This window comes from Chiloscyllium punctatum, chromosome 38, assembly GCF_047496795.1.
Source record: "Chiloscyllium punctatum isolate Juve2018m chromosome 38, sChiPun1.3, whole genome shotgun sequence".
In the NCBI taxonomy this organism is placed as follows: domain Eukaryota; kingdom Metazoa; phylum Chordata; class Chondrichthyes; order Orectolobiformes; family Hemiscylliidae; genus Chiloscyllium; species Chiloscyllium punctatum.
The window spans coordinates 17,602,389-17,622,315 of NC_092776.1; the positions used below are offsets into that span (position 1 = coordinate 17,602,389).

The 19,927-nt window shown below is 39.9% G+C and overlaps 1 protein-coding gene across 2 annotated transcripts in view; it reads left to right on the forward strand.

Moving 5' to 3' along the window:
- Positions 1-19,927, forward strand: part of sh3pxd2aa (SH3 and PX domains 2Aa) — a 309,383-nt gene that overhangs the window by 150,720 nt on the left and 138,736 nt on the right. For both annotated transcript variants that reach the window (XM_072557306.1, XM_072557307.1), the window contains exon 6: positions 19,795-19,823. In XM_072557306.1, the coding sequence (XP_072413407.1) occupies positions 19,795-19,823 (29 nt within the window). The remainder of the gene's footprint in view (positions 1-19,794; positions 19,824-19,927) is intronic.

Here is a 19,927-nt window from a genome sequence, read left to right on the forward strand (position 1 = left end):
TTGACCAATTGTGGATGGCAAAGTTTGCCATCATGCTGACAAACTTTCTGATTGGTTCCTGGGTAGTTAAACAGCTTCTGGGTGTGACTGATGCAAAGAGAAGCAATTATACTGTTGGGAGGGCAGGCTGTCTCCCTGTCACTCCCTGTCTTGGCTGTAACAGTGGCTGAATAAAGCCAGTTGTTTTACTTCCACGGGTTGATGTAAACTGTTGTTTTTAACCAGTAACTAATGAAACCAATGACCAATGAGTTAGGATTAATTACTGACCTCATAGTGAAAGTGCTGCTGGGTAGTAACAAGCATAATATGATTGAATTTTACATGCCGTTGAATTTAAACTCCAGCAATTATGAGATAATGAAAGTACAGCTAGCAAAGTGAGTTGTCAGTTTAGTTTAAGGGATAGGTCAATAAAGATGCAGCGGCAAACAATTAAAGGGCTATTCCAGAAAGCACATAATGGATACATTCCAACAAATAAGAAAAACTCTAATGGACAGAACCATCATCTATGGTTAACTAAAAATGTCAAAGATAGTCTCAGATTCAAAGAAAAGACACAATTATGCAAAGATAGGTGACAAGTCAAAAGACTGGACAATTTATAAAAAGCAACACAGAATTACTGAAAGGTTCATTGCGAGGGAAAAATTAGGGTATGAGAGAAAGTTAGCCAAGAATCTGAAAAAAAATGTATGAAAAGTTCCTTCAGATATTTAAAAAAGAAAGTAGTTAACAAAGAAGATGTTTGACCTCTAGAAAATGTATCTGGGGAATTAGTAATAAAGGATAAAGAGATGGCAGTTCAGTTGAACAGACTTTGTGTTGGTCTGCACAAGAGAGGATATAAGTAGCTGTATATAAATAGCTATACAGAAGGAATTGAAATGGAGGGAGGAACTCAAGAAAATTACAATTACCAAGGAACTAATACTGAGTAAATTGTCAGAACTGTACAGGTCCCCAAGTGCTAATGGATTTCGTTCGAGGGTCTAAAAAGAAGTAGCCAGTGAAACAGTTGATGCATTGATTTTATTTTTCCACAATTTATTTCATTCAAGGAAGGTTCCTTTAGATTGGAAAATAGCTCCTTTAATCAAAAAGGGTGGGAAGCAGAAAGCAGGAAACTACAGGCCAGTGGCTTAACTTCTATCATAAGCAAAATGTTACAAGCTGTTATTAAAGACATTATAACAAGGCACTTTGATAAGTTCAAAGTAATCAGGCAGAGCCAACATGGTTTTGTCAAAGGAAAATCATGTTAAACTAATTTATTAGAGATCTTTGAAGAAGTAAATTGTGTTGTAGGTAAAGGGAAGCTAGTGAATATAATATATTTAAATTTCTAGAAAACAATTGATAAAATGCCATATTGAAGGTTAATGTGGAAAATAGAAGTTCATGTTGTAGCAAGTAACATATTGGCATGGGTAAAAGATTGACCTGATGACAGGAGTCAAAGGGCAGGAATAAATGGGTCATTTTCGGGTTGGCAAGGTGTCAACTCTGTAACCTGAAATGTCCTTCAGTACTATCCACAACTCCACCGACCCTTAGTGTCATCCACAAATTTACTAACCCATCCTTCTACGCCCTCACCTAGTTCATTTATAAAAATGACAAACAGCTGTGGCCCCAAAAGAGATCCTTGCTGTACACCACTAGTAACTGAACTCCAGAGTGAACATTTCCCATCAACCATCACCCTCTGTCTAATTTCAGTTAGGCAATTTCTGATCCAAACTGCTAAATCACGCTCATTCCCATGCCTTCATGTTTTGTGCAATAGCCTACCATGGAGAACCTTAATAAAGGTCTTTCTGAAATCCATGTAGACCACATCAACTACTTTATCCTCATCCGCCTGTTTGGTTACCATCTCAAAGAATTCAAAAAGGTTTGTGAGGCATGACCTACTCTTCACAAAAGGAGAAAGTAAAGACTGCAGATGCTGGAGATCAGAGCTGAAAAATGTGTTGCTGGAAAAGCGCAGCAGGTCAGGCAGTATCAAAGGAGCAGGAGAATCGACGTTTCGGGCATAAGCCCTTCTTCAGGAGTGAGGAGGGTGTGCAAAACAGGTTAAGATAAAAGGTAGGGAGGAGGGACTTGGGGGAGGGGCGTTGGGAATGCGATAGGTGGAAGGAGGTTAAGGCGAGGGTGCTGAGTCCCAACCGCCTTCTTGACCTGCAATCTTCTTCCCGACCTCTCCGTCCCCAACCCCTCTCCGGCCTATCACCCTCACCTTAACCTCCTTCTACCTATCGCATTCCCAACGCCCCTCCCCCAAGTTCCTCCTCCCTACCTTTTATCTTAGCCTGCTTGGCACACCCTCCTCATTCCTGAGGAAGGGCTTATGCCCAAAACGTTGATTCTCCTGCTCCTTTGATACTGCCTGACCTGCTGCGCTTTTCCAGCAACACATTTTTCAGCTCTACTCTTCACAAAACCCTGTTGACTATCCCTAATCAACTTATTCTTCTCTGGAGGCTTATAAATCCTGTCTCTTATAACCTTTTCCAACACTTTACCCACAACCGAAGTAACACTCACTGGTCTATAATTACCAGGGTTGTCTCTACTCCCTTTCTTGAAAGGGAATGAAGGGATTCAAGGTATGGTAGCTAAATCTGCTGACAATGCATAGGAAAATGAGTTGTGAAGAGGATATAAGGAGCTTACAAAAGTATATATATAATATATATATACACATATATAAAAGAAGTGCCACATCTGGGAGTCCCGAGTGTATGAATCACCAAAGGTTGGAATGCAGATACAACATGCAATCTGGAAAGCTAATAGAATGTTATAGTTGGTTGCAAGGGGAATTGAATGCAAGAGGAGAGGAGAGTGGTTATGTTTGAGTTGTACAGGGCCTCGGTGTGACCACATCTGGAGTAATATGTACAGTAGTGGTCACTGTTCTTATTAGAAGAATGCTAATACATTGGAAGCAGTTCAGAGGAACTTTACTAGGCTAGTACCTGGAATGCGTAGATTGCCATTTGGTGAAAGGCTACACAAGTTAGGTCTGTATCCTAGTTTAGAAGAGTCTGAGGGGACTTAAACTTATCCTGAGGGGACTTAACTGAGTGAATGTTTGCAATTGATTGAGAATTTAGAACCAGGAGTCATAGTTTAAAAATATGGGGCACTCATTTAAATCAGAGATGAAGAAGCATTTTTTCTCTCAGAGGAATTCCCTTTGGAATTCCCTTCCTCAAAAGGCAGTGGATACAGAATTTTAAAATATTTTTTAAGACAAAAGTAGAAAGGCCCTTGATTACCAAAGGGATGAAAGTTTGTCAAGGATATCCAGGAATTTGGAATTGATATTGAAGTCAGATCAGCTATAATCTTATTGAATGGCAGAGCACATTTGAATGACTAAGTGGCCTAATCGTATTCCATGTTTGTTTGTTTGTGATATCACAGGCAGACTTTAATGTATCTGAAACTTGATTTAAGAATGAGGATTATGCAAAAGAGGCGTTTGGCATGGCTTCACTAATTGAGGTTCAGGAAGCACATCCTGAATTCAATAAATTGGCATAGACAGCTCATACTGAAGGTAAAAACAATGACTGCAGATGCTGGAAACCAGATTCTGGATTAGAGTGGTGCTGGAAAAGCACAGCAGTTCAGGCAGCATCCGAGGAGCAGTAAAATCGACGTTTTGGGCAAAAGCCCTTCATCAGGAGTACAGGCAGAGTGCCTGAAAGGTGGAGAGATAAATGAGAGGAGGGTGGGGGTGAGGAGAATGTAGCATAGAGTACAATAGGTGAGGGGATGAAGGTGATAGGTCAGGGTGGAGTGGATAGGTGGAAAAGAAGATAGGCAGGTAGGACAAATCATGGGGACAGTGCTGAGCTGGAAGTTTGGAACTGGGGTGAGGTGGGGGAAGGGGAAATGAGGAAACTATTGAAGTCCACATTGATGCCCTGGGGTTGAAGTGTTCCGAGGCGGAAGATGAGGCGTTCTTCCTCCAGACATCAGGTGGTGAGGGAGTGGCGGTGAAGGAGGCCCAGGACCTCCATGTCCTCGGCAGAGTGGGAGGGGGAGTTGAAATGTTGGGCCACAGGGCGGTGTGGTTGATTGGTGCGGGTGTCCCAGAGATGTTCCCTAAAGCGCTCTGCTAGGAGGTGTCCAGTCTCCCCAATGTAGAGGAGACCGCATCGGGAGCAACGGATACGATAAATGATATTGGTGGATGTGTAGGTAAAACTTTGACGGATGTGGAAGGCTCCTTTAGGGTGAAGTTGAGGCTGAAGGGGGATCAGAGTGTTTTTATATTTGAAATGGAATTCTGATGAGTGGAGACTTCTTCACAGACCTCCAGATCAAGAATGGATGTTTGTTGATCAAATACCACCCAGATATTGTAAGGCGATATTGTGAGTAGTATGTGAAATTACCATGGCAGGACACACAGGAATACAGAAAATGCAGGCGTCAATAAACAGATATTTTCCATGAGGTAAAAACAATGACTGCAGATGCTGAAAACCAAAAACTGGATTAGTGGTGCTGGAAGAGCACAGCAGTTCAGGCAGCATCCAACGAGCAGCGAAATCGACGTTTCGGGCAAAAGCCCTTCATCAAGAAGGGCTTTTGCCCAAAACGTCGATTTCGCTGCTCATTGGATGCTGCCTGAACTGCTGTGCTCTTCCAGCACCACTAATCCAGATATTTTCCATGGCCAAGCCTTCATAAAAATGTAGTTCCATTCTATAAAACATGTCATACATGTTAGTTAGAAGGTAAATAGCAACTTAGTACAGGTATTAAACTAGCTCCTTTGATACCCAAACCTTTTATGAAGAACCAATCATGAGTGTTAGTAGACTGGACAGGACCATTACCTAAAATGAAAGCTGCGTAAGATTATGTCCTTATCATTATGGATATGGCAGCCTTATTTCCAGAAGTAATTCCTTTTAACAACCATTATAGCTAGGGTAGTAACGAAGACGTTCTTATTATCTGTTTTCATTTTCCTGAATAATTTACTCTCATACTCTGTATTCTGTATTTTTAACATTTTTTTAAGTCAACTTGGTGATGTATTGCTAATATCTAAAACCCATCTTGATGAGAGACCCCATCATGATGAAGTCCCTGTGATCACAGAAACCAGTCTTTAGCAATTCAATTGGCTCCATTTTATATGAAATAATGGCTGCACTGGATATTCTAAAGGCTTTGGGCCCTGACAATTCAACAATCATTTGAAGACTTGTGTTCCAGAACTAGCTGCACCCCTAGCCAAGTTATTCCTTTATTGTAACAACACTATAATCTATACAGCAATATGGAAATTACCCAGGTACTTTTTGTCCAGAAAAAACGGGAACAAATGCAACCTAGCCAATTACCACCCTGTAAGTCTATTCTTGATAATTGGCAAACTCATTAACAGTTGTATCAAGTAGCACATGCTCAGCAATAACCTGTTTGTGATTTTTGAGAAGATTCGTAGCTCAGGTTGAGGTTCAGGTTGTAAGTTGCAAATTGACACCACTTCAACTGGGACAACACATCCATCCTAGGACAGGCTAAACAGTGACATGCACGGGAATTCCTAGATGCTTTGCATTCAAACTGGAACTCCATCAATAAACATATCGATTTGGACCCCAGTTACCAACCTCTGAGAAAAAGAACCAGAAATGATATCACCTACCTTAACTGACCAAGATACATAAATAGAAAGTGGGACAGAACACCAGCGCTTCACCAGAGCTCACTGAAAATGTTACCTGAAAACAAACCTTCCAGCTCAGCGAGCAAACTAACAACCCGAATAATGTAATCACTGACTTTGTTTGGTTTCTGCTCCTGACCTCATTACAACTTTAGTCCAAACTTGAACAAAAAAGCTGAACTCCAGATGTGAGGTGAGAGTGACTGCCCTTGACATCAAGGCAACCGTTATCTGAGTATAGTCATGAGGAGCCCTTGCAATACTCGAGCCAATGGAATTCAGGAAAACTGAAAGTCATATCTGGTATAATATAAAGGTTGTGTTTGCTGGTTATCATTCATTCCAGTCCTGGGCCATCACTGTGTGGGCACCTCGGGATTTTCTTAATGTATATATAAGGAGCTCTTCAGGGTAGTGTCTTAGACTCAACTGCCTTCTGGTGATTGCACATTGTTCTTCACCAGTTACCACCATTTACATGGATACTGAAGCAGCCATGTCCATGTGAAGCAAGACTTGGGCAATGACCAGCTTTGGACTGTTAAGTGGTACAAGGTGCTAGTCAGCAACCATCTCAAATGAGAGATTTTACCTTTTAACCTATGTCTCTTGATATTTCAGTGTATCCCATAAATTGAAACTCCTTCCCATACCACTGAGCCATGTTTATAATTTTCTAATCTTATTGACTTTGTGCAATTGGCATGTGGTTCAGACAGCAATCTAGAGACAACTCCCTTTGACATTCTACATGGATGCTAACTTTTCAAAGATCTCTCAGTCGAACATCATCCCCAGTTCTACCCATGTAGTTAGTTCCTACGCAGACTGCAACAATTGGATCCTTGCCCTTCCACTCCCAAGCACATCTCCAGCCATCTGGTTAAAGATACTCAATTCCAGGAAATTTGTCAGATGTTGTAATAACAAATAAAACTGGAGCAACAGTGTAATATGATCCACCCTCCTGGAATGTGCCCTACCAGAGGTGGTAACAGTAAATAGTGTTCTTTTACTACGACAATTCTTATTTTTTATTTAAGATGTATGTTCTATGTATATTAATTTTGTTCTTGACAAATATGTTTAACTTGAAATCAACTATTGTTTCTAATTGTGGACAGTTCTGAGGAAACATTATTCCTACAATAATCAAAGACATTATGCATATTACCATGTGCCCCACTCTCAGAATGCATCCAGTGCAAAGCGTAGGCACTGTACATTACCTATTATGCTATCTCTAGAGCTCAGAATCCATTACTTAATTAGGTAAAAGCCTTTCAGTTCTAAATCATCTTATTGTAAACAGCAACGGGCAGGATACTGGGAGCAGCAGCCTCAATTTCTCAAGCCTCCCACAAAATGCCTTGCAACAAAGCTGCAGCTCACTGCCAAAACTCAACTCAGTAACTAAACAGTGTGCTTTAATTCATTGCTGTAGAAGAAGCTAGCATACGGCAGTTCAGCCTGCCAAGGAACTCAGATGACATTCTGAAAGCAACATTTACCACAGCCAAGTATTCTTATCTGCAGTATTCACCACACTTAAAAGCTAACTAATTTTGCGTCATGTCTATTTTATTATATGATTTATTCTGTTTAATTCCACTCTTAACTGTCGAAACATATCTGCAAGATCTGGAGTAAGGAGGATTTTTGCACTAATCATATACAATTCCTTCTGTTGTCAATGTTTGAATTTTTGTTCTACAAGACATTAAGGCCCAGGAGCTTAAGAAGGTCCAATTGTTCCATTGTGTCTGCTCTACCATTCAATGAGATCATGACTAATAATCTTCAACTCCACTTGCTTTCCTTTTCCCTTAATACTTAATTTTCTTACTGATTAGCAATCTGTCTATCTTAGCCTTGAATGTACTGAAGAAAGAATTTCACAGCCTTACTACCATCTGAGAGAAGAAATTCCTCCTCTTCTTTGTCCTACCTGGACGACCCATTACTCTGAGATAATGCAGTTTGGTTCTAGATTCTCCCACCGAGGGACGGCACGGTGGGGACTCAGTGGTTAGTACTGCTGCCTCACAGCGCCAGGCACCTGGGTTCAATTCCCACCTCGGGCAGCTGTTTGTGTGGAATTTGCACATTCTCCCTGTGCGTGGGTTTCCTCCGGGTGCTCCGGTTTCCTCCCACAATCCAAATCTGTGCAGGTTAGGTGAATTGACCATGCTAAATTGCCCATAGTGTTAGGTGCAGGGGTAAATGTAAGGGAATGGGTCTGGATGAGTTGCTGTAACCCTGTCAAACTCTCAAAGAATATTATACTTTTCACTAAAGTTGTTTCTAGCTCCTCTAAATTCCACTGAGGACGAGTTGGTCCTACTCAACCTCACTTCTTAAGACAAATCCCTTGCACCCAGGATCAACCTAATGGCCTTCTCTGGGCTGCCTCCAATCCCAGCATATCTTTCCTAAAAGAAGGGGATCAAACTGTTCTCGGTATTCAGCTTGGTCTAATAGTGTTTTACATTGTTTTTGCAAGCACTCTGTATTTTTATACTCCATTTGCTTGGAAATAAAGACCAGCATTTCATTTATGTTCCTCTTTAACTACTGAACTTACATGCTAGCTTTTTGTGGTTTATCATGAAGACTTCCAAATTGCCCTGTGTTTCAGCATTCTGCAGTCTTTCTCCATTTGAATAATGTTCAGCTCCTCTACTTTTCCTATCAAGTGCATAATCTCACATTTTCTGGCATATATTCTATCTGCCATCAGTCCTCTTCTTCATTTTTATGGTGCAGCTTGGTGACTTTATTTAGCGGTTTGGATTTAGCTTCTATATGCAAACGCATGATGTCCAGCATTAACTGTCCTCCACCTATCTATCTCCCCACTGCCTTTGTTGGCAACCTACCATTATGACATTATGATGAGTCACAGTTTCCTGTCGTTAAAATGTAAAATCTAAAGCCATTTTCCTTGGTTACCACCACAAACTCTCTACCCTTCTCACTCATTCCATTTCCTCTCCTGCCACTCTCAGACTGTTTGCAATTTTGATGTCTTATCGCAAGCTGAGCTTCTGATTCCATACACTCTCCTGACTGTTTTGACCCGCTGCTGCAATTTCCATTTGTTAGCCTTTGATTCAGCTATCCAGTATTCTCTGAACCATACTTTCTTGGCCCTCCATATAATTCAGCTATCCAAATGTTTACTGCGCATATCCTAACACCAAGTTATATTCATCAATCAACCCTATGTTACTGACATACATTGGCTTAAAATCTCCCATTGCATCCAGTTTAAAATTCAGTATGACTCTTCAGTCCGTGTTAGCCAATTGGTTAGAGGCAGGCCAGGACTTAGAGCTAATAAAATATCTTCAGTGTATTTCAAAAGAATCTGTAGCTATTAGAACTTGAATGTGAAACGGCAGCACATTTCCCGATAAAAGCAGTATATCTCTTCAGCAAAATACATTGAGTGAAGAATAGTTACACCTCAAGGTCAATTAGGAATAGATAGCAAGTGCTGGCCTTGAACAAATATGAACATCCTATGAACAAATAAGAAAAATCATAAGGATGTGAGTGAAATCAATTCCATTTACTTTAGGCAGTGTGGCCTCTGGGTGAGATTAATAGAGAGAGGTGGGATTCTCACTGGAAATTATTATTGTTCTGATTGGGAAAGCAGAGAAATGTTTGTCAGAGTTAACAATCCATTCAGCTGGTGCACTGTGAATGGTTGTGATGCCATCAGGAAATAATGCAACCCAATGATACTTGATGACTGACAAAAGTAGAACGTTAGAGAGCTGACTGCCCTCTTTGGACCTGGAAACATTTGTAAACAGAATCGTGATCAGGCTGAGGTGTGGTGACTATTTGTAAAATCATTATACCCACTTAAGTATAATTTGGCTGAGACCAGGACTTCAAACATTTCCTTATCTTGTTGCTTTTTTTTGCATTTCCCTGTCTTTGATGTGTGACCTGATTGTTATAGAGAAATCCAATTTGATGAATCCACCTCCTGCTTTTTGGCATACATAGAGTGGCAGCCATTGTAGGATGAGGAAGCTTTATTCTGGAATGTGAGAGCCATGCTGTCTGTTTTCCATCCATACAGATAATTTCCTCAGCTGGACTTAACAGAGCTTAGAGAATTACCGATAATATCCTCTTTTAGAAACAGCCTACTTCACATTAACTTTGACACCTAAAATTGCTTCTATAACCTACGTAATCATTCTCTGTGAACGAACCTTCAACACAAGCCCCCTCGGAGGATTCATATTTATGTGTCCTCATTTGCTCTCAAACTGGACACAAAAAATGTAGACAGATAAAATTATGGTTAAATTTTATAATTTAACTATAAAGTTTAATTTTATAATCTATACAATTTTTATATAGTGTCAAGGGGTTTTTACGACACAGAAAGAGGCCCTTTGGACCATCATGTTGGCACCGGTCATCAAAGATAAACCTGTTTTCATCCCATTTTCAAATCCTTAGACTGAGCCTTGTATGTTATTCTGTTTCAGGTGCATATTTACATTGTTCTTAAATGTTTTGAGGGTTTTCACTTCCACCATCCTTTATTGGCAGTGAGTTTCAGATACTATCATCCTCAAATCCCCTCTACTCTTCTTGCTCCTTACCTTAAGACTGTACCCCTTAGTGGTGGGATAAATAACCAAAGGACAGAGTTTCTTGCTGTCTACTCTGTCTGTGTCCCTCAGAACTTTGTCCATTTCAATCAGATCCCCCCTCGGCCTTCTGTACTCTAAGGAAAACAGCCACAGCCCATTTAGTCCCTCTTTATAACTGAATTGCTCCAGAACAGGGAACAGCCTGGTTTTGCTCCCTCTCTAATGCAATCACATTCTCCTATTGCACGGTGATCAATCACATTCTCCTATTGCATAGTGCTCCAGCTGTGGCCTAACTAATGTTATGTACAGCTCTGTCGTAACCTTCTAGTTCTTGTATTCAGTGCCTTGACTAATAAAGACACGTACACCATGTGCCTTCCCAGTCACCTATCTGCCTGACCTGTTGCCTTCAAGGATTTATGGGCATGCACATCAAAATCCCTCTGTTTCACTGTACATCCTAGGTCCTACCTTCAACGTATACTTCCTTGCCTTGTTGGTCCTCTGAAATTGCATTGTATTTTGAGATTTATCGTTTCTGCTAAGGTTGTGCATTTGATAATATCTCTGCTGTTGTCCTGAAGACTTGTACACTAAGTTAAAGGTAAATAGTATGCTTACCATTATATGGTTCTCATTCTGCTGTAATTAGTTAGCTACAGACCTCGGCACAGTCGTACTCCAACATATTTAAAAGTTCTGAAGAGACAAGAATAGCAGCCCTCAACATCACGGTTTTCAAACAAGTACAGTCTCCAGTAGCTCATTTAAGGAGCACCAGCATTGATTTGCAAAGGGCAGAACATGTTTGACTAATGTTATTGAAGTTTTTGATGAAGTAACAGAGAAAGTTAATTAAGGGAATATAGTCTCCAATGTAATCTGTGGCAGTTGTAAGAAAGCCTTTGAGAAAGTAACATCAGAAAACTGACTTAAACAAAATTTAGGCACAGTTCTTGAAACAAGAGGGCTAATGAAAAGCATTGGCTCATGGAGAAGAAACAGCAAGTTGTGATGAATTGTTTTACAGATGGGAGGAGGTAAATAGTAGTATTCCCCAATGATCAGATTTAGGACCATTGCTGATCTTGGAACATGGAGTCAAATTTCACAATTTGCTGATGATACCAAACTTGGAGGTATGGCAAACACTGAGGATGAGACCAGCTACACCAGGGCATTGATAGGCTGGCAGAATGGGCAGAAGGTTAACAGAGAAGTGTGATTCTGTGAAGTGTGATGAGATACATTTTTGTACAAGTGACTGGGAGAGATAATATCTACTTAATGGCAGAATTCCAAAGATCAGAATGACCTGGAGGTTTGTGTGTATCATTCTTTGATGATGGCAGGATATGTTGAGAGGGTAATTTGAAAAGTATCTGGGATCTTGGGCTTCATAAATTGAGAAAGCGAGGACTACAGATGCTGGAGATCAGAGACAAGACTGTGGTGCTGGAAAAGCACAGCCGGCCAGGCAGCATCCGAGGAACAGGAGAATAAATGTTTCCTGATGAAGGGCTTATGACCAAAATGTTGATTCCCCTCAGATGCTGCCTGACCTGCTGTGCTTTTCCAGCACCAAACTCTTGACTTCATAAATTGAGACATCTGTTAAAAAAATGTTGAATAAATTTTATATAATTCTGGTTAGGCCAAACTTGAGTATCGCATTTGGTTGTATCACCACACATTTAAGAAGATCGTAAAGGTCCGGGAGAAAGTATGGAAGAAAATGGTTCCAAGGAATTCAGCAACAAGGTTAGGTTAAAGGAGCTGTTATTGTTCTCCATGGAGCAAAGGGGTTTCAGGGGATATTTCATAGAAGTGTATAAGATTATAATATGTTTAGAAAGGTAGGTAAAGAAGGCCTTTTCCCTTCAGCTGATTGTACAAAGTCCACAGGACATACATCTAAATTGTGGGAAAAATTCAAGAGGGTTGAGAGAAACAACATTTTATATAATGAATGGTAATGACTTGGAACTTGCTGTCGACGAAGAAGCAGAGACTCTGATTTCAAAAGTAATTTAGAAAAGCACTTGAAGGAACTAAAAGTATACAGCTACAATGATTAAGCAGGGAAATTGAACTGAATTTATCTACAGAGAGCTGGTATGGATTTTACGCGCTAAATGGCCTTCTTTAGTGCTGTTTTGGCTATGACTCTGTAGGTAATTTTAAAAATTAATTTTAAAAATAATAATTAATGAGCACCATTTCTGAGTGCCAGCAAGTGTTAGGTCAGAAATATGGCCACTAGTCTTATATGAGGCAATCAGTCATCCAATTGAGGGCATTGAACATGTTCTTGAGGCTGCAGGCCTTTGGATTTTGGTAGAAGGAGGGTAGAAGCTGCATTGCCAGAGGTGGCTGCTGCAGGATCAGGACTGTGAGGGAACCTTCATCTTGAGGTATCTATTGAAATGGTTTCAATTTTTAAAAAGTAAGCAGTGGGCCCAGTTGCCAAGCTATTGCTATGAAGGACAATCTGCAGCTCTGATGTAATCTGTTCCCTATTACCTCAGAGAGGAATTAAGTCCAGGATGCCTTTTGGAACATGGAAGCCTGCTGACTAGATACCTTCCTTTCCTACTTTCTGCCAGTACCTCCAGAAGCCAGAAGATTCTGCTCTATAACCTTACAACCTTCGTTACATAAAGGAAGTGAGTTATGAATGTTGGAGGTAAATCATTGCACCTCCAGGTGCATCACTGGATGTTCCTCAGGACAGCATCCTTGGCAAAACTGTCTTTAGATACTTTGTCAGTTATCTTCCTAAGATATTAATTTTGTTCTCTGAAGAATTCATGATATTTAGCTCTGTTCAAAATAAAGTTAATGAGGGAGCTCTTATCAACCTGAGCAATAGCTGTATTGCATCCAGCTTTGGACTTAGAAGTAGCAGGTCACACCCATGCCACATGTGCTAGATAATGATTCTCCCCAAAGTCCACTACTCCCTCTTGACCCTCAACAACATCATTGTTGCTGACTGCTTCAGCGTCATTGACTAATAGCAGAGTGGACCAACTGTATGATGGCTACAGAGGTCAGCGATAGCCTCACTTCATGACGCTATAAAAAGTAAAACCTGGAAAAATGGAAGCTCAGCATAACACATCTAGGACAGAACAGATGCTGAATTATTGTTTCTGCCAGTGTACCCGACATCTACTTCAGCAAACTGATTGAGGTATGCTCAATCTACAAATTGTATGTAGTAGCACAAAATACTCACTTGGGAAGTACTCTTTTTACTGGGGTAAACACTGAGAAGGGCTGGAGAAGCCATATCATGCAACATCATCACTTTTAACTCATACCCATTCTAATGTAAACACAAATCTCTGTTCCTGAATAATTATTAAGACAGGTCTACATGTTGTAATTCTCTGTCTCGCACCATTCTCACCTGGCCAGTGATTCAAAGAAAGCCCTGTTTCTGATTTGAATAATTTAAACTGTCTGTTCTAAATCCTGTGGGTTGATACTGTCCAAACTAATTGACATAGGATCACTCAGTCAATAGAGGAGATTAGAGATATTTGTGTCAGGCAAAGAATGGAAGATATGCTTAATGAGTCATTGTGGGCTGGATTTCAGCCCAAGCTAATAGAATTATGTGCTTGATCAGATCAGGAGTGGTATGGATAGAGTAAATAGACAAAGTCTTTTTCCTGGGAAGGGGGACTCCAGAACTAGATGGCACAGGTTTAGGGTGAGAGAGGAAAGATTTAAAAGGGACCCAAGGGGCAGGTTTTTCATGCAAAGGGTGGTGCGTGTATGGAATGAGCTGCCAGAGGTAGTGATGGAGGCTGGTACAATTACACATTTAAAAGGCATCTGGATGGGTATATGAATAGAAAGGGTTTAGAGCAATATGAACCAAATGCTGGCAAATGGGATTAGATTAATTTAGGATATCTGGTTGGCCTGGACGAGTTGGGACCAAGATCTGTTTCCGTACCGTAACTAGGAATGAGCAATAAATTCTGTCATGCCTCAACGACATGTACTCAGACAAAATTTGTGCTGTCAATCCATGACTTTTGCTTTGGGCATTTTAATAGGTCAGTCATTGGGATGCTGTTCTAAGCTTCTGCCTGAGTAACTGAAATACAGCAAACCTTTTATTAACTGGCTTATGGGACGAGGAGTTGATCAACTATTCTGATTGATCAAAAGGTCACAAAAAATGTAAAATCACATTAAGTAATAGAAAGTTAATGCAGAATGTATACATGTCACTGTTATGCTTTATTTACTGCATAAATCACTTAACTAATAACCCAACTTTGCCTTAAATAAAACTTACCAGCAGAGAGCCTTCTAACTACAAAACGTTGCACTATACCTTCGGTATATGTGACAATATAAATCAAAGTTTTAAAAAATGCACGTTCAACTGACTATTCAGACACCATAGAGATTGCAATAATAGAGTAACTTATAATTTTTTCTGGTTTATTGAGAGTGCCAGTTCATCAGGTGCTGGTTAAAACAAAGTATGCAGTAATAGCTCCCACTGGCAGCATAAAGTAGCCCTGCTGCATTTTGGCTGATTCTTCTGACTAACTTTGGCTGAGTGATGTTTGCTGAGTATTTTCTCCACAATTTTCCCTAAATAGAGTGTGTGTTCCCAATGCTGGAGATAGAGCGACAATTATAAACATGGCCACCATGATCTGTTTATATATGTACAGATGCACTCAAAATGAAGAATAGGAGGAAAGTTTAGCAATGTATTATGGCTAAAAATTGCATACCACAAATGTATCAAATGACAGGTGTCAAAACAAATGCTGATAGCTATTAACTTCCTGAGCACAATTATAAAAATAGCAGGACAAAAATAACTGCCCTGAATGAAAATCAGAGCTGGATAAATGGCAGAAAATTTTATAGGATTTATTAAACACAGCAAAAATGATACCAACAAGATTCCAAATGATGTAAGCACTTTGAAGGTTATTCCCAAGGATTCCTTGCAAATGTACTTGTGTTTCTTTAGCCTTGTTTACATATAATACTGCTTTGCTGCAGAATGTAAGTTATCAGAAGATAAACTAAATGTGCAGTTTTTAATTAGCGAGTTTTGAGAAGATTGAGGTTTTGGATGTAGGTTTGTTCACTGAGCTGGAAGGTTCATTTCCAGATGTTTCGTTACCCTACTAGGTAACATCTTCAGTGGGCCTCAGGCGAAGCAATGCTGAAAATTCCTGCTTTCTTTTTATATGTTTGGGTTTCTTTGGTTTGGTGATCTTATTTCCTGTAGTGATGTTATTTCCTGTGGTGAAGTCACTTCCTGTTCCTTTTCTCAGGGGATGGTAGATGGGATCTAACGCGATGTGTTTGTTGTTATAGTCCCGGTTGGAATGCCATGCTTCTAGGAATTCTCATGCGTGTCTTTGTTTGGCTTGTCCTAGGATGGATTTGTTGTCCCAGTCGAAGTGGTGTCCTTCCTAATCCGTATGTGAGTTTTTAATTGTTAAGTGGGATGTGAACATCACTGACAAGTCCAGCACCTGTTATCCATTCCCTAATTGCCTTTGAACTGAATATCTTACTCAGTCAATTTCAGAGGGTAATTAAGAGTCAACTGCATTACTGTGAGTCTGGAGTCACGTGTGGGCCAGACCAGGTAAGGATAGGGATTTCCTTCCCTAAAGAATGTTAGTGAATCAGATGGGCTTTTATGGCAATTGCAGTGGTCACGTGGTTGGCCTTAAGCTAATTTTTGTTTTTCCACATTTTAGTGAATTCAGATTTTATTATCTTCCATGGTGGAATTTGAGCTCATGTCCCCAGTGCATCTATTTTTTCCTAAATAACCTGTTCAGAGACATTATTATACACCTCCGGAACAGGTGAAACTTGAAGCTGACTATCCTGTGCCATAAGAGGCCCCCTATTAGCCTGGGTCTAATAATGTACAGGTGATAATCATGGATTTAGATTGGTAAAATTAAGTTTTATTGATTGAGGTTTTTAGGAGTAAAGGCAGAACTTCAAAGCTGAATGACAACTTTTCATGAAAATATGCAAACATATGAATTTAGAGCAGGAGCATATTCTGAAGTGTTCTGAGAAGGCAGTGAACCCTTCTGTTAATTAAACCAAACACCCAGAGAAGCTCACCCCACCTCATAATCTGTTAAAATATGAGTGACTGAGAACTCCCAAATTCCACTGTTTAAAGAAAATAATATTAATTTATTCATTAAGTCTAAAAGTGACCATTAAACAACTATTTGCAACTCTAAGCCCCCCTTTTTCTTAACTGCTTATTACCCGTCTCCAACTCTATAACAACATACTGTTCCAATAAAACACTTATGAAAATTACATCAATTTAATTTCAAAACCATACAGCACCTGTCATCTTTGGTGTCTTTCTTCCAGCTGAAGATCTCCCTGGGCCGTCGTATTTCTTTTAACTGTGTAAAAGTTTCATATGAAGAGGTACCTTTAATAGAGGGTGTTTCAATGTCTTGGAACCATCCCTCCATCTATCCGTCTCTCTACCACAAAGCCTGCCTTTTTATATCCCCAACATTGGATGCTCTCAATGGTTTAATCTCAGTTAAACAATAAATTCAAACTCCATTTATCCTGGGGCACCATTTAAACTCATTGGCTACATTTGAACTGTTGCCAATACAACAACCAACTCAGGTATTTGTTACATATTTTCAATTTTCCACTACACTCTCACACTATTCTTGTAAGCTTTCGGTGCGGAACAGCATTTACTCTTTCTTAAAGGTACAGTACACACCTTTAACTTCATAACACAAGATAGAGGACACCCTTAAGTCTCCTCTACATTCAGGAAGAACTTGATTGTTCTGATTACTCCACATTCCCACCTATCCCTGATAACATTTCCTCCTTTGCTTATCATGAATTTATCCACTTCTGCATGAAAAATGTTCAAAGGCTCTGCTTCTGCCACCTTCGAGTAAGAGAGCTCCAAACATTCACACCCATCTGAGAGAAAAAAGTTCTCCTTAACTCTGTCTCAACTGGGTGACCCCATATTTTGAAACAGTGAATATCAAAATAGTTCTAGATCATCCCATAAGATGGGACAGTGGCATAATGGTTAGCACTGTTACCTCACAGCACCAGTGACCCAGGTTTGATTCCATGCTTGGGTGAATGTGTGGAGTTTACACATTCTTCTTGTGTCGGTGCTGGCTTCGTCTGGGTGCTGTGGTTTCCTCCCACAGTCCAGAGTTGTGCAAGTAAGGTGAGTTGGCCATACTAAATTGCTCATTATGTCTGGGGATGCGCAGGTTAGGTAGATTAGTCATGGTCAATGTGGGGATGGCATTCAACTGATTAAATTGAATAACTTGCATAAATATTTGTGTAGTCTAATTTTGTCATCACTTTAAAGAGCTGAATAATGCCTTTTCTAAATAATTATTTCTGTTGAATATGTTCATGTATCGATATCTTACTATGTCACTTTTTTTATTTCTAAAATATTGAATGAAGTATCTTTCCTCCTTACATCACAGACCTATTACAAGTCTTTATATATAATGAAAGTAATATGAGAGGATAATGTGAGATGTCATCTAGGCACCAATACTTCTGAAACTATTTTGTAGCAAATGTCATCTGCTTGAAAGTAATTAAACACAGCAGCATAGACTCAGTAGGCTGAATGGCCTCCTTCTATGCTGTACTGTACTCTGATTTCATTGCCTTATCATTTCTCTGTGTGATATTATTTAAAGGAAACAGACTACTTTATCAAGTGTTCGATGTACTAGTTTGGTCTCCTTACTTAAGATGAGACGTAATTGCATCTGAACAAGAACGGAAAAGTTTCATCCTAGTTGATAGGATGAGAGGTTTATCTTTTGGTGAAAGATTTAGCAGATTGGGTCTAGACTTATTGGAATTTGGAAGAATAGGAGGTGATCTTATTGAAGCATACATAATTCATGGAAGTCATGGTCAAGAGTGTAGTGCTGGAAAGGCACAGCAGGTCAGGCAGCATCTGAGGAGCAGGAGAATCGATGTTTCGGGTATAAGCTTCTGCCCAAAGCGTCAATTCTCCTGCTCCTCGGATGCTGCCTGACCTGTGCTTTTCCAGCACTACACTCTCGACTCTGATCTCCAGCATCTGCAATCCTCACTTTCTTCATAATACATAGAAAGGTTGATGTGGATGCTATATGGATGTTTTCTCTCACACGTTAGCCAAGAACGTGGGGATACGGTTTCAAGTTAAGGATCTCCAATTTAAGATAGAGGGAGGAATTCCATTTCTCAGATGATTATTAAAGTTTAGAATTCTTTTCCTCAGAACAGTGGATGCTGAATCATTGGATTTATTCAAGGTTGAATTGGATTGATTTTTGATCGATAAGGGAGTCATTGGTTGTGGGTATCTGGGAGACCAGGTAACTTTCTTTTTATCCACCAACAAAAAAGGGAAATGAGGAATTGGAATGTATGTGTGTGCCATCTTGGTAAGTGCTACTTAGTAGTCTGGGACATAACTGGAGAGTGGCATTCTGTGAGGAGACTTGTGTCTCCAATGACAATTGTTGAATGCCTGAGCATTCATTTAGATACTGAATAGAACCTTGTCTTTATACTTACCACATACTGGGAACAGAGAGCTGCTTTCTGACTGGAGCAAGAAAATAATCAGAGGTCAGTACCACAACAAGACTTTAGCTTTGGGCCATGAAATTCTGGAATCAGGCAGCCTGGGGTTCTGTAACAATGAGATCCATTCACTTTGTTGGTAGTTGCACAAAAATGTTCAAGTACATCATAATTAACCAATTTATATAAAGAATAGTGCAGATAGTTGAAAGATTACTTGTTCTGTATTTAGAATTTGTATTGATGTCTTGGATTTTTTCTCTGAGCTTTCACTCGCATTTATTTCAGCCCTTGTCATCAGGGAGAAATGGGAATTCATTCCTTTGCCCGACACTCTTTAACTCTGATAACAGGTTTCACCTCTGAGTGATCCTGCCCAGTGGCTGGAATATAAAACGTAATTCTTTGCTGTATTCTGCTATAAAACAAATACAAGATTATTTAACGTGTCTCCTCAAAGGCTGCAGATTTTTAGCACTGAATTTCACTGAACATTTCATCTTGAAGCCCACAAAATATTTGTACGTAATTTGTTACTGGAAGAAATGCATATTTAGTGAAAATAGCAAATGCGAGCCCCTTTAAGTAGTAGATGGTATGATCTCAAAGCAAATCACATGATTCTGCATTCTCTGTTGGAGCAGTCGAGCTATTTTTCCTCTTGCTCGCTGGCTCTGAATGTGCTGTAGTCAGGCTTTCCTCAGTCTCGCCTTGTTTTTAAATGATGAACGAGAAAAAGTGGGGTGAGCTGCAGGTGCAGTCTCAGGTCTCACCTTCTTCAGACACATCACTAATCATGTCTCTGTGCTGCTGTTTGTTTTACAGGGAATGTGGAGGGATAAGGAAGAAATCAGGTAAGCAGTGTTTTCCTAATTATAATACATGTGCAGCAGAGATTTATCCATTAAAAGCAATGATACTCAAGATGAATATCCAAAAGAAGCAGCAATAATGATTG